The sequence below is a fragment of the Scomber scombrus genome, chromosome 13, assembly GCF_963691925.1.
Source record: "Scomber scombrus chromosome 13, fScoSco1.1, whole genome shotgun sequence".
NCBI lineage: Eukaryota > Metazoa > Chordata > Actinopteri > Scombriformes > Scombridae > Scomber > Scomber scombrus.
Genome location: NC_084982.1, coordinates 13,047,286 through 13,061,512, shown reverse-complemented (window position 1 = coordinate 13,061,512; position 14,227 = coordinate 13,047,286). Strand labels below are relative to the sequence as shown.

The following is a 14,227-nucleotide window of genomic DNA, read 5'->3' as shown; positions in this document are numbered from 1 at the left end:
TTGTGGTGTTAATAATAATAATTCGTAGTAATAGCAGAAATACAACTGATGCAAATAGAGTAGACCAACTCTCAGACTAAAGGACTGATTTTACTTTGCTATATCCTTGCATTTGCAGCTGAATCACGGCCAAGGTCTAATACTGACAGAGTCTGACACGCTTCAGAGGTATTTGCGGCAGAAGAGTGCAGAGATCAATGTCCTGCTCCAGAACCTCCAGTCCCTCATCACCTATCAAAAGACTGTCGGTCAACAGAAGGTCAAGCCCCAGAAAAGCCTCATCTCACAGAAGGAAAGACGGCGGCTGCCAATGAAAAAGCAACGGTCTGCCAAAAAGACCCGCTAAAGCCACTGAAGTCCTTGAATGGCAGGGTCTCTTTTGTGTGAAGGGACTCGTAGTATCCACTAAATTTGAATAAAAAGACAGGAAATAAAATCAGAGATCATTCACCTTTTTTTTTAATCAGAATATTCATAAATAATGCAACTATACACATCATTTTACATGGAAAATGCCAAAGCAAATGTTACAATGACAGTTTCCGGTTACCTTTGTTACTCTGTGAGGACCGTAAGAAAACCCATATATTGTTACTCATATACAGTGCAAAGCTGATAAGGTTAACGGTCCATTACCATGTCAGAGTAAAGGTATATTAGTTTTTGTCACACTAGGTATAAAAGAAAAAAGTATAAAACATAAGATTTCTTTTGCCTTTTTTACATATTTGCAACTGGTTAACAAAATCCACGAGAGAAGACTATGGAAGAATCTTTAAGAACACATCTGACATGTAAATAATAGCTATATGGATTTTCTATGATCAGAGAGAGAAACATGTAAGACCTGAGCGTCATGTAGCGCAGGCAACTGTAGAGTTTTAATCAACATTATAAAGACTTACATTTTAAAATAGCGGATAAAATATTTTGCAGCATTTTTTCTCCCATTATTCTTCCAAAACCATCAAGGGAATCTGGGCATCTTGATGCAAGCCCTCTTACTGGCCGTTAGCTACCTGGCTGATGAACAACCCTTTAGTTCCTCACCCAAAGTGTCCTTGTCTGAACACTCAAGCATAATTCACCCTACTAACCCTCAACCCTCCACTGAGTATGCTAATTCTTTTTTTTTCCTAAAATAATGTGGTGTGAGGAGAGATGCAATTGTGATCACAAATCCACTCTTGTACAGATGGATTGCTCCTGTGTGACCCTAATCACAACACCACTTTCAATTTTAGCCAAAAAAACAATAAACCCATGCCCAAAGAAATAACATCCACTTCACAGTTTGCTATGAGATGCTCAACAAACGTATAGCTGCTTGAGTCAAAATCTTTGGCCTTATGCAGAACCTTTTTTTTATCATCAGTTCAGCACTCTCAGTATCTCTTTCTCTGGTCATCATGTCTACTCTGTCCCACAGCTCTTAGCCACAACTGGAGCAGCAACATCGCATTGCTATCGTGGGAGGGGGGGGGGTGTTCACCAACATTGCCATTTCGAACTTGGGCATTACTTATTCACAGACAGCAGCAGGTTAATCTGAAAGAGAGACAGAAAAATAATGAATGCTCACCATGACTAAAGTGACATAGCTTATTTATCATTGCTCTCAGCAGTACTGCTATCATTAAAACTATGCCTAATGCCTTTTGGCAGTCCTGTACCTGCTCCATAGATGGACACGCAATGATTTGAAGGTCTTCTCCACTGTATTCCTCCTGAAGCAAAGTATGCAGTCGTTGGAATACTTGCTGGATGTTATTCTGTGGAAAAGACGTCATGTTACTGAGTGCCGGAGGGAAATTAGTGCGGCCGACCTTCCCTAACTAACTTGTTTCCATGTCAACAGAAGAATTTGGTTTGTCTCTAATTCAGCTTCACTTGTCACCTCGATGAACAATAAACCTGTACAATACTCAATGGTCCTCTACTACTGTGGAGCTGCTACACTTTGAACAAGAGCGAGGAAGAAAGATCATGTCGCTCCACTCTTGTTACTTTTTACTAAATTTGTTTTATAATTGATTTTGAGATTTTATTGATTATTTTGAAATCTTTTCATGACTAGGCTTCAGTTTGAATTTCTCTCTCTGCCCGGGCTGCCTGCTGGCTGTTTCCAAAACTACACCTAGGACTAGAGAGAAGTTCAGCTCTGGAATGACCTACGAATTGACCATCTTCTATAAACACAAATGACCCTGCCATCAAACTTGCAAGTGTATCGCAATGTGTTTGGTGTGTTGCACCGCTGTACTGCTATGCTTTCTCCAGCAGACATGTTTCTACTGGGTTCATGTTCAACGGTTGCCATGGTAGCCAACACACCCCAAAGAAGAGGGTGGTGAGGTGGGTGGGACAGGGACTTAAACCAGCTGTTCTGAACAGGGCTGTTTAGACAGCAGGAGACGGCTGCTGTGGTGCTTGATCCTTGTGGTATTTTGACCAAAGCATGTCAGATATATTTTATTAGGACCTCAGAGAACTTTGTTCATTTGTAGAAAAAGGGCTTAATATGGCTGTTTTAAACTAAATGGTCAAGTTAAAACATAGAATTTCAATCCTCTACCTCTCCCAAAATCATTAGTCTTTTACTACAGTGACTAAAAATAAAGAAAAAACTAAAACTATATTCAGAGTTCAGCTCTTCATATGAATATACCTGTATATTGCATTATATAATGCTATCCAAGCTTTGTAAATGTATAAAAGGATTCTTTGAGCTTCAACAATGACTTGAAAAGAAACTGACTCATGCAGCACATGCTACTACACCCTAGTGTTTCTGCCACCCACCCGGACAGGCTTGAAAAGGATGAACTCTGTGTCTCTATTGGCCAAGTACAAGGACATGCTCTGTAAAGTGCTTGGCAGCTTGCTCTTCATCACCCGGTAGGTTGCCATCACTATATCGTTGATCTTTGCTGAAAGGAGAAAAAAAAGTACTAAGAAAAAAAAAAGAAAAACATTGACATGCCCTCGAGCATGCGCTCTACAAGTTTTGATGAATTGCAGTTTGATGCCAGTGGCCTTTCCGGAGATAAACACCTACCTGGCTGTGCCCAAGGTTGCTGAGACAGACTGTATGTGGGACCCCCCTGGATGGCCATGGTTTTAAGAGCTGCAACCTGAGTGCAGACACAGTCAAAACAAAATAATTCATAAGGACTTAATTTGCACTAGTGGTACTGTGACTCATGCAGACAACCACAAGAACAAAGTCATCTAGCCTTTTCAATTCAGGCTTGTATTAAATAAATAGTAGTTTTCATATAAATGATAACAGAAAACAGAGTATTGTGGGTAGAGAGATTAACAACAGCAACAGAATCACTGCATTGAAAGCATTAAGAACACAATACGATATCAACACACATGCATAAAAAAAGCTAGCAGCAGAATTAGATATCCTAGTGGAAAAAGTCATTTTATTTACAGTTGTCAGACCTTCAGTGATCAGTGGATAAGCGTATTATTTTTTTATTAAAAGGTTTTAAAAGGTAAAAGCTGAAAAACTGAAGGTCAGGATGTTCTGTCGTTGCCTGAGGCTAAAGTCGGCATTCGCTTTAGCAGTTACCTTGGTCAGAAATTCTTCAAGGTTCCCAACAAAGATCTGAGTCTGCTGCTGAATGAACTGCTCACAACTGAACTTCAGGTGTCGGTCCACATCCTTCTTAGAGTCAATGTAGTGCTCCTTTATCTCTGGTGTTCCCTAGGGGCCACAGAGTAAAAGGGTTTAGTGGTGGTTCCCTTGGCAGGTGCTATCAAAGTGTATGAAGTGTATGGTGCGTTTTAATAAAAAAGGGGGAAAAAAATAAATACACCACCTCCAACAAGAATTCAAGTATGGCGTTGTGACTGTTGAGTCGGAAGAATTTGGGAACAGCCTTGGGGTTCAGGATTTTGAAGGCAGCGTCTTAAGAAAAAAGAACAGAGATTAAATCTGGGCTGGGCTGTAGAATGAGAGTGCCCTCTAGTGCTACAAATTCATCATGACCTTGAATGAGATACGGTTGATAGGAAGAGCGAATCTGCCCCGGTGAGCCGTCGGTTAATGTACATTATGGTGTTGGATTACACTGTAATTTCCGTATTAATTGTTGCCACCGGTGCATGTGATAGGCACAAGTTGCTTAATGAGCATGAGAATGTAATGACTGGCTTTATGGAGCTGAACACCAATGTTCCCCTCCACCTTTAATTATCTTACCTCGGGTTTTCTTCAGGTCCAGTGAGATTTCCTTGATGGCAAAGTCGGTGTGAAATGGAGCAATCTGTTCACGCATTATTAGCAGGTGCTTGATCAGGAAAAGTTGCCCATCTATTTGCGTCTACAGAAAAATGATAGCACACTGTTAAAAATCCACACTGTTGGCTGCCGATGCAAAAGGGCATCTGCTGACTATACCAGCTACAGTGAACATAAAAAGCACAGGCTTAGAGGCGATAAGGGAATATGTCTAATTAATAACTCCTGATTAACCATAGCTGGAAAGGGACATATTACTGTGACAAAAAAGGAAGCTGAAACCATTTATCGCTCAGCTAGTGACTAAAACATTGGAAAAAGACATCATCAACATGGGGAGAAAACATGTCCTCTGAGATTGATGTTGCTGCATTAATTTGAAGTTCTGGGTTGAAACGGGCCAGTTACCACAGATATTGACAGCAAATTTGAAGACGCGAGAATAAATAGGATGGTCTGCTGAACGCTTTGTAGAGCATAATAATGCAGCCAATCAAAATAAACTTTAAATGACATCCCAGCTGCTTTCGTTAAATATCCTATTGCCTGAAGGAATTTAAATGAAAGAGAACACATTTTAATTAGAAGGGAACTGATCTTATTTCCTACGACAAAAGAAAGGCAAATTTCCAGCTATTTTTACAATAATAGAGGAGAAAAGTTAAGTGAAAATACAAAAAGCACGCTCTACTCTTAAGCATATGTGCCAACCTTGTTTTTAAGGATGATATCAGAGGCTTTAAGCAGCGACTGGATGCAGGCAGATAAGGCTTCTTGAGATAAACCCTGGAAAACTGCTCTCTGTAAAAAAAAAAACAAGACACAATAAGCAACAGAGGAAAATAGACATGCAAAAGTGTATGGAACTGACGCATTACAAATCAATATTTTTGCAAGTGATAGGAATTGAAAGCTCACATCTATACATCTGTAAAGCTTGGACAGACAAACCAGCGTTCGTCTGACAGTAGGGTACCACATGCCGTGCAGATCAGCAGGGGAGATGGAGGTCTGTAGGCGTGATGCGTCTACATTCCCTGTATTCATCATTAAAATAGGAGGAGAGCCATCAGGCAAATAACAATATAAACAAAAGTTGTAAAAAAAAAAAAAAAAAGGAAAAAATCTAGAAATACAGACCAGCATTACTATTTCTTCTGCCATCAGGGTCCTCAAGCTGAACATCAGAAAACGTTGTTTCTTGTGACATCTGCTTCATCTGCTCTTCCTTCAAGCTCTGAGCGATTCTCTATTTATGTCAAGGAAACAGACAGTCAAGAGTTAAGGGATATAAAGTGATAGATAATGGAAAGACACTCACATTTGCTTTAATGGGAGGTCTCTGGGTTTTTGAAGGTTAAATTAACATAAAATAAAATTCAACTTTCAAACCAAGACATTAATATGCAAAGAAATATCAGAGTGTACGCCGGCTCTTGACATTGAGAAAATAGCACACAAACTCACTTAAAGGGCTATCAAACATTAGTCAAGACTCAAAGGCATATTTTACAACAAGTGTAGACATTCACAACCTTCTGAAACCTTGAAGTTACATTATTCACCTTCACATCTGTTTCACTTTGGATAACACCAAAGCACTTTAAGTTTGAGGTTACTTTAGCCACATTAATCAGACAAACAACAATTTTAACAACAATCAGCAATCAATTTCAAGTGATTACGGTTATTTCTCAGATGATGTAACCTGACGCACCAGATGATTTGCTACACAGGCCCATCAGAGTTGTCCTTGTAAACGGTTTGAAAAAAGGCAGGCACTTTCAAAAAGTTAAATAAATGCAGCTGATTGGATGAACCATCTATCTATCACCTTTCATCACTGTTTTACTTTGCGACGCTGATTGGTCCTAGCCGCCGGTGGTTCAGACACAAGTACATTACTTGAAGCCCGACTTAGATGGATTCTCACATGATCTCACAATGTTGTGATTTTGCAAATCCAGCTGCCTCTCAAGGTAAGAGATTTTTTAATTTTGATCAATCTTTTTAAAACATTATATTAGACTCTGGGAATCTGTGAGGGCATTTTTTCCCTATTGTTTACATTGTACATGTTGTGTGAAGCTGGTTGAGTAGAGGCCGACTGATATTCAAAAATCCCTTTCAGAATACAAGATTTACCTCCATCATCTCCAGTTTTTCAGGATAAGCCAGATCTCCTGGAGCTGGGTTGTAGCCTGTGATATCAGTCTGGATGTAAATGTGAGTCCTGTAGACCAGTCTCTCCTGGACATCCTCCAGCATCTGCTTCACTACTGCATCAAAGGCCCCCAACTGAGACGCTACATAAAGACACACACAGGTCAGTTTGCTGTTCGACCAATTTCAAAATCATAACAACCTTTCTAGTCCGCTACAATGTGAACAGACACTTTGAGGTTTGATGTATAGTGATATTGGATGTGGTGCGATCATGATGCAGAAATGGTACACAAAAAGCAAAAGGCAGAGCATTGCAGCATGAGAAGACTTCATGTTTCAAAGAAAATGTTATATTCCTTTTGTTTTCCAACAGTACATGCTTACTGTGGAGTTTCTCTTCTCAGATACTTACCCACTACCCCAGTACCCCTTTGTAATTCTGGATGAACAACTTTAAAACTTGACGAACTGAATCCAAAGCAATTTATCAGGGATCCTCTATAGTTTTTTGGTTTTTTTGTTAGCTAAAAAAGGCAGAATTTTCAAAGTCTGTCAAATATTCCTCACTGATAAAAATAAGTCCTGATGATGCATGTAGGTACTTTTAAGTGCCTAATTTTCATTGATTTTTGAAAGTATATTTTTCTTCTTTATTTTGACACAAAAAAAACCCCAAAAGTTCCAGTAATTTCAAGTGAAAGACAATTTCGGAGCACAACAAACTATCATTTAAGTCATCAGGTGTCCAACATTTTCATTGTACTGTATCAGCTGGATTTTGGTAACACAATTTCAAACACCCTACGTTACATTTGAGAAACTGAGGAGAACAAAAACTCCAACATACCATTGTTATGAACGTGGTCTTCTAGCATCTCATTCTTGAGAATGCTGCAGAGCTCGGAAAGAGTTTCCAGGTGGATAATGTGGATGATAAGAGGCCGGAGGACATCGTACAGGGACAAACATAACTTCTCCAGAAGCTCGCTGTCAGAGATAAAGGTAAAGTAATTTATGTGGCTTTCTCAAATGATAAGGGAGACACTATTACACTTATGGCTAAAAATTAATTGCAACATGTTTTTTTTGCTGTTAGATGGTTAAACAATGCATTTACCCATGGTGTTTAAACTGGAATTCATCATACACTAAACATATAAAGTATAACGTAGTACAGTGGAAACAGGCTATCATACCGTCTGAAGTATCACGCCTTAGACAAACAAACTGCAGCTCTGTGTGTGCTAAAAGGTAGATCCTGTAGCCAGTGAAGTGGGTGCTACTCACTCTAGTTTGGGTGTAGGTTTTGAGAAGAACTCATTAAACAGTTGGTGTTCATCCTGGCATACGTGAACCATAAAGGCACAGCCACTGCGAACCTGTACAAATACACATAATGATCATCTGCTTCAGTGCCTATAACTATAAAACACTTTGCTCTGGCTCACCTTCAAACAAGAAAACATGTCCTCCCCCATAAATGACGCAGGCACCTATTATAGCCATCCTTAACAAGATGAATAACCTTTCAAGTTTCGTTTTCTTTTTATAAAAAAAAGCTTGGACAGGTGCTGTGGCTGTTATGACGTATCATTGCATGAAATGACCTTTAATTACAGAATCCCCATCAAGCCAATTAGTGTGTGGTGTTTTTAATTGCCAGAACAGCATTAAAATACACAGTCTGTCCTGGTGCTGAAATCGAATCAGTTACGGCTGAAGTCACACGTTAAAATGAAACTACTTCACTATTAATACATTGAATTTTCAAATGCTAGCACTACATCAACAAAATAGCTTTACAGATGAGGTATGACTGGGTATATACAAACAACACCAATGCCCTGCACAGCAATTCAATTGTGAACAAAACATACCTGCTGCACACAATCTCAGGTTATACTCATTTATCATGTGCACAGCTTAGTGTCTGTAACAAATGTTCCAGAAAATATCCTAGAGTCCATACTGTGCATTCTCTGCAAGCTCAAATGTCACCTGACTGCATCCAAAGGGCAACTCTGCTTTGAACAAGTCATGCCTTACCAGAGCACAGTGGTCTTTGCTGTTTTGGTTGGTCAGCTCAGTAATGGTGGATGTGATGCTGGGACTGAGGAGCTGCTCTCTCTGGTCCAGGTAGCATTGGTGGATTTCATCTAGGAGCTGACTGTATCTGCTCACAAACATATAAGGAGGGATTAGTTAGTTTAGCACAGGAATTGCTGAGAAAATCTAAAATACACTAGGTTGCTTTTTTATTCTGGACAAATAACAACACTCACTCTGGGATCTTCTCTGCCCGCTGTTCTATCTGTTCAATCAGTGACTGAAAGAGGAAAGAAAATGTCAGTGTGCCCTGTACTTATCTGTGATTTCATTACAGAAAATTCTCTTTGCTTATTCTAGGGGTAACAAAAAGCAAATTATACTCACTCTAACTTTAGGTGCAACTGCTCTAAACTTAACGTAGTAAAGTGTAAATGCATTGTCTGCATTGGTCAAACCCATCGGATCCTGAGGAGACAAAAACAAAATAGACTCAAGTACTGATATTGGATTAGACACATACACATAAACTACTGTATGCCTCTATACACATTGTAGTTATTAACTGTTCTGCAGGATTTGTGTCTTTTCTTACCCTTTTTGTTAACTGGCCTGTGAGATTCTGCATAGTGTTCACAATGTGAATCTTCATGAAGTGCATAGCTTTAGAAAGACATTGTTTAAACTTGGCCAGATAAACTGGATAGTCCTTGAAATTGGGCTGCAAACAATAAAAGGTAAACAAGTGTTAAGACAGCTTTCATAGATGACACACTCCTACCTATAGATCATACTACAGGTATTAGCACAAGTATGCAGTTACAGATTTTTTATGACACACATTTGTTAAAACTGAAATCACTTTTTTAAAACCCTTCATGACAAATCTCATGAATAGTTTTCTCACTGTACCACTGTAACATTTTTTTCATTTATATCATGTTTAAAAGAAACTTAAATTTAGATTTAAAAACTATTATGACAAAAAAATCCTGTAAATTAGACAGCAATTTGCATATCGGAAAAAAAACACAACCCCAAATCTTTTCCTCATGGAAGTGGACAGTTTGTTTACTTTTCCTGGAATTACTTTATTTTAGAAAAGTAAATCTTCTGAAGTACACGTCAGAATTTCTGATTCATTACTGTAAGGTGGCACAATTGACACAGTAAAGAGGAACCTTTATTTGTGCAGCAACAAAATCTTGATTTATGCAATAAATAAATTAATAAATATTACATTTTAAAACGCTATTTCAAAGACAATACTGATACATATGGTTATGTTAGTGGTTGTGGTCATTGTGTTATGAGAGACAAAGTTTTCTTGTTGGGAGACAAATGTCAGTGTCATTGGAGTTATTGTACGAGTTGATTTTGACATGTATGTGTGTCCATGTTTTGGATTAGTATTTTTTAAATGTGACATTAAATGTTGTGCTGAGCTGCTCGTTGGTAAACAGAGCTGTGGTGAGAGTTTTGTAACAAAACTATATAACATCGAACAGTATCATGTCAGACTGATGTAGGGGGCAGGGGTCATGAACAAGCTTCATTATATGGAAGGTATTCATAACACTTACTACCTAAAACATTATCTAGTGCTTAAATACTTTTTTATCATTCATTAGTTTAAAAGGCAAGATGAGATCTGCACAAAAAGAACAGAAATGCTGTTTAAAATGCGAAAACTACTTACATGCGAAGAAACATATTCAATGCAGTCATCCAGTTTTGACAGCATTGGTATAAAACCTTCGCTATTTACAGACAAAGTCGGTGAGTTCAGTTTCTGTGAAGACAGAGAAAAAAGCTAAGAATTAAGTTTTTGCTAACATAAACGCATTCCTTACAATCTTCCAGCTCTTGGTATTTTAAATCCAAACTTTTCATTTTTCAGTTGGCAAAGTCAGCACTGTGAGAAAAGTGTCTTTAATTTGATTAAAAAAAACTTAATTTATAACTTTGACTTGTATTTCAAAGGTTTATAGGTCAGGTGAGACAAAATCTCATGTCCCATTCAGGGAAAGAAAGATCAGTGATAAAAAAGTAATAAAGTGGGTCTATTTTTTAGTATATTTAGTCACTTTGGCATTTATGTCTAGACACGTTATCTTAAAACTCTAAACTGAGGGAATAAAGCCAATATTCAAGTTTTTCTTACAATAAAGTTTGCACACGTTTTGTGGTCAAATGTTTCATGATGACAGACAAACAAAAAACCCAGCTTACCGTGTTTATGTTTTCTAACTCGTTAAAATATGACAGTTTCTGCTGAATGCTCTCTGCCAGGTCAACAAGCTCTGCCTGCAAAGACACAAAACATCAAGCCACAGTTGACACAATACAGCATGACAGTTTAATTCCCGCTCAAGTTACCGGTCCAATCTACATATATTTACGAATATGAGCACCTATCTGCAGGAGTTGCAAAAAACTACAAAGAATGAAAACTGCAGAGTCAAGAAGATATTAAATATACTACATGGCGAATGAGCTGCAGGCAGTTTTTTTTTAACCTGCTGAAGGTTTGCTGGTGTTTTTTTATAATCAGACAAGCTTTTAACCATGACATGCTGTTCTAATCTCAATGTTGTGTACCGTATATCATCTGCAGTGGCTCCTTTGGGTGTTTCCACAGTTGTTTTTAAACAATTCAGGAAAGATCTAGAGTCAAGATCGTGTATTTCTAGGTTTGGGAGGCAGGTTCAGCTTCATAAATACTAATCAGTCTGTTCTGGACTATTAGAAAAATACATTGACTTCACTATTTGAATATTTTCCTTTGAGCAATCAGTTTGTCATGTCAGTAAAGCTTTGGTTTACAGTTGATGGGACAGCGTGCCACCTACCTGTTCTTTTAGGAGCTGTTCACAGGCCTCATGTAATGTGCCCGTCTTATTGGACACGAACAGGTACTGTTTCTGGAGGGAGTCCAGCTGCTCCAGAGCTGCACTGACATCTTTGAGAATAGCGTCGCATTGTTCCTGGTAGCAGTTTAGATCATCTCTGGTTTTCCTGAAGGGAAAATAGATATCTGTTTATTTAGCTGAAGACAATGCAGTGAATCCAACTAATAAATAATATGAATGGCAGTGTGACCACTGTGAAGAGGATGTACTCTTCTTTATTCTAGCTTCTTAAGGATGAAATTGTTCTGGTTTCTATGAAGGTAAACTAAATATCTTTAAATTCTGGACTGTAGGTCAGGACAAAAGAAGACATTTGAGGACATCACCTTAGGCTTTGGGTAAATCTAACTAATTAATTAATTGAGAAAATAATCAATAGATTAATCAATAATAAAAATAATCATTATTAGGGATGTACCGATATTACTTTTTCAGTCCTGCTACTGACACCGATACCTGAGCTTTGAGTGTCTGCAGATAGTGAGTACTGATCCAATACCAATGTGTAGAACACTGTGCTGAAGAGACTGGGATCATCTTTTTATGTATGAGGCAAAATCAGGCTTGACTTTAACATCACTTTACTAACTTTGTAAAACAATGTGTACCAAATAAATACATAACTAGATTTACTGAATTGTCATATAATAACATAAGGGTTTCTGATACTAGAAGATTGTCACAGATACCCGATCCAGCTATATGAGTCAGTACCAGACTAATATCTGCATCTCTAGACTGAATCAATTTTAACATGAATGCACCTGTATTTTGCGCTGTCGTCCTGGTCCATGTTTGCTTGCAGCTTGGCAAACCAGGCAAAAAACTGCAACACAAATTGGCATGACATTACATTACATTAAAAGCATGCATTATTATTGTTGAGTTCTATGTCTGACTGGACAAAGCGCCTGTAAGCTCACCTGCTGTGCAGTTTCTATCCTGTCACTGTCCATGTCGAGCATCTGGAAACCCTTGAGCAGGACGTCCTCTGTTGAGGCAGGTACAGTCGCTGTAAATGGGGACTGCAAGGACCGAGAAGACAGGCTGCACAGGTCCTCAATGGGTAGCTGCGAAACAAAACAGTCAGGGGCTGTTTGGACATTCATGTTGTTCATTCGAGGCTGTGTGGATGCTAGCATTCAACTAGCATTCAGCGACACATTAACATTAATATCCTGTTTACGGAGCAGGGCAGTGTTTACACAAAGGCAGCTTCTGGGTTTAGTCCTCCTAGCTGGCGCTATAAAGTCAGTTAGCAACACTGTTAGCTGTTTAGCTGGAGTTACATCTCACCTCTGACGGGACAGACAGCGTTTCAGCCGCGGCTCGAATCTCCAGCACCGAGTCCGTTTGTTTCTCCGTGAGGGGAGCCATGGCATCCGTGCGGCGATCCCATAACGAGAGCTTCTCCCGGGTTTCTTTATCTGTCAGATCCAGGAGGGACTGGTCTGTGGACGCCATAGTCACTCTGGACAGCCAGCACCAACGTCAGCAGGTCAGCAGCAACGGTAGCAGTAGCAACACACCATACTTCCTGTTCCGGTACTGTGGGCGGGGTTTCATTGAGTTGATTGATAGTTAACCTAGGTATGTCGAACTCTCGCGAGATTGTCACGCGTTGTTTCTTCATTGTGCGCGTTGCACAAAATAATGAAGTTTTATGGTGTGATGAAATGTATGGAAGCCCACTGCCGCCAATGTGATAAAATCAATTATGAGTCTTTATCATGAGAAACTTTCTCAAAATGATGACTTAGTATCTCAAAATAATGACTTTGTATCTCAAATTAATGACTTAGTAACTCTAAATAATGACTTAACTCAAAATAATGACTTAGTATCTCAAAATAATGAATTAGTATCTAAAAATAATGAGGTAATATCTCAAAATATTGACTTAGTGTCTCAAAATAATGGGAAACTTTCTCAAAATAATGACTCTTATGATTTAGTATCTCATTATTTTAAGATACTTAATCATTATTTTGAGATACTTAATCATTATTTTGAGATACTAAGTCATTATTTTGAAATACTAAATCATTATTTTGAGATACTAAGTCATTATGTTGACTTACAGGATCTTTTTTTTTCATCACACTGGCGGAAGTGGGCTTCGATAGATTAAGGTCTGATTAGGTTTAGCCACAAAAAAAACCCTCTGTATATGGTTTGAGGAAGATAATGGGTTGGGTTAAATGACCACTCTTGCGAGATCTTTTGCAAATCTAGGGTTGCAATCTACACACAATCCTCAGGGACATTTCACCTACAGGCAGCCTATTTTAGTTGGCATATGCTTGTCTTCTTTTTTCTTTCTTTCTGTCTCTTTTGTTTGGCCCACTTCAGTACGTGTAAGAAATAGTAACCATAATTGAGGTTAACCAATTATTTTCCTTCAATTTTTTTTTTTTCTTCTGACCTCTTAAAACACAACATGTACAAAATGTATTGAAGTGGTAACTCTTCCTTCTATTGGCCACAAAGTGTACTTCCACATTTGATATGGGTGACAAAATAACCAAATGATCATGTTGGGGTTTTGCCAAATATGAAAATAATTTATATGTTGCATTCTTTTGTTTGCCAAAAAATCATCCACAGTCAAAGAAATGAATAGTATGTTTGCCTGCACATCTTTGTGAACCACCCCCCCCCCCCCCCCCCACACACACACACACACACACACACACAAAACAGATATGGAACATATGATGTATCATCTTCTGTAGTAGTCTTCTGATTAAAAATGAAGTTTAAATTTATTCATCCATCCATTTTTATTTTTTTTGGGGGGAGGGGCGGAGGGGAATCTAATCTAATCAGTTACTTTATAATGAATCAT

At 38.5% G+C, this 14,227-nt stretch overlaps 1 protein-coding gene across 1 annotated transcript; it reads right to left on the bottom strand.

Moving 5' to 3' along the window:
• Nucleotides 1-436: 436 nt before the first annotated feature.
• Nucleotides 437-12,850, bottom strand: cog3 (component of oligomeric golgi complex 3). Its single transcript, XM_062432066.1, has 23 exons — nt 12,676-12,850; nt 12,303-12,449; nt 12,144-12,205; nt 11,320-11,485; nt 10,700-10,774; nt 10,167-10,259; nt 9,063-9,188; nt 8,855-8,935; nt 8,704-8,747; nt 8,468-8,594; nt 7,709-7,800; nt 7,269-7,408; nt 6,401-6,561; nt 5,396-5,504; nt 5,174-5,292; nt 4,967-5,056; nt 4,217-4,337; nt 3,834-3,922; nt 3,584-3,718; nt 3,059-3,134; nt 2,803-2,930; nt 1,674-1,772; nt 437-1,548 (listed from the first exon to the last, which is right to left on the bottom strand). The coding sequence occupies exons 1-23, from the start codon at nt 12,841-12,843 to the stop codon at nt 1,519-1,521; spliced, it is 2,478 nt and encodes an 825-aa protein (XP_062288050.1). The 5' UTR covers nt 12,844-12,850; the 3' UTR covers nt 437-1,518.
• Between the last annotated feature and the right edge of the window lie 1,377 nt (nt 12,851-14,227).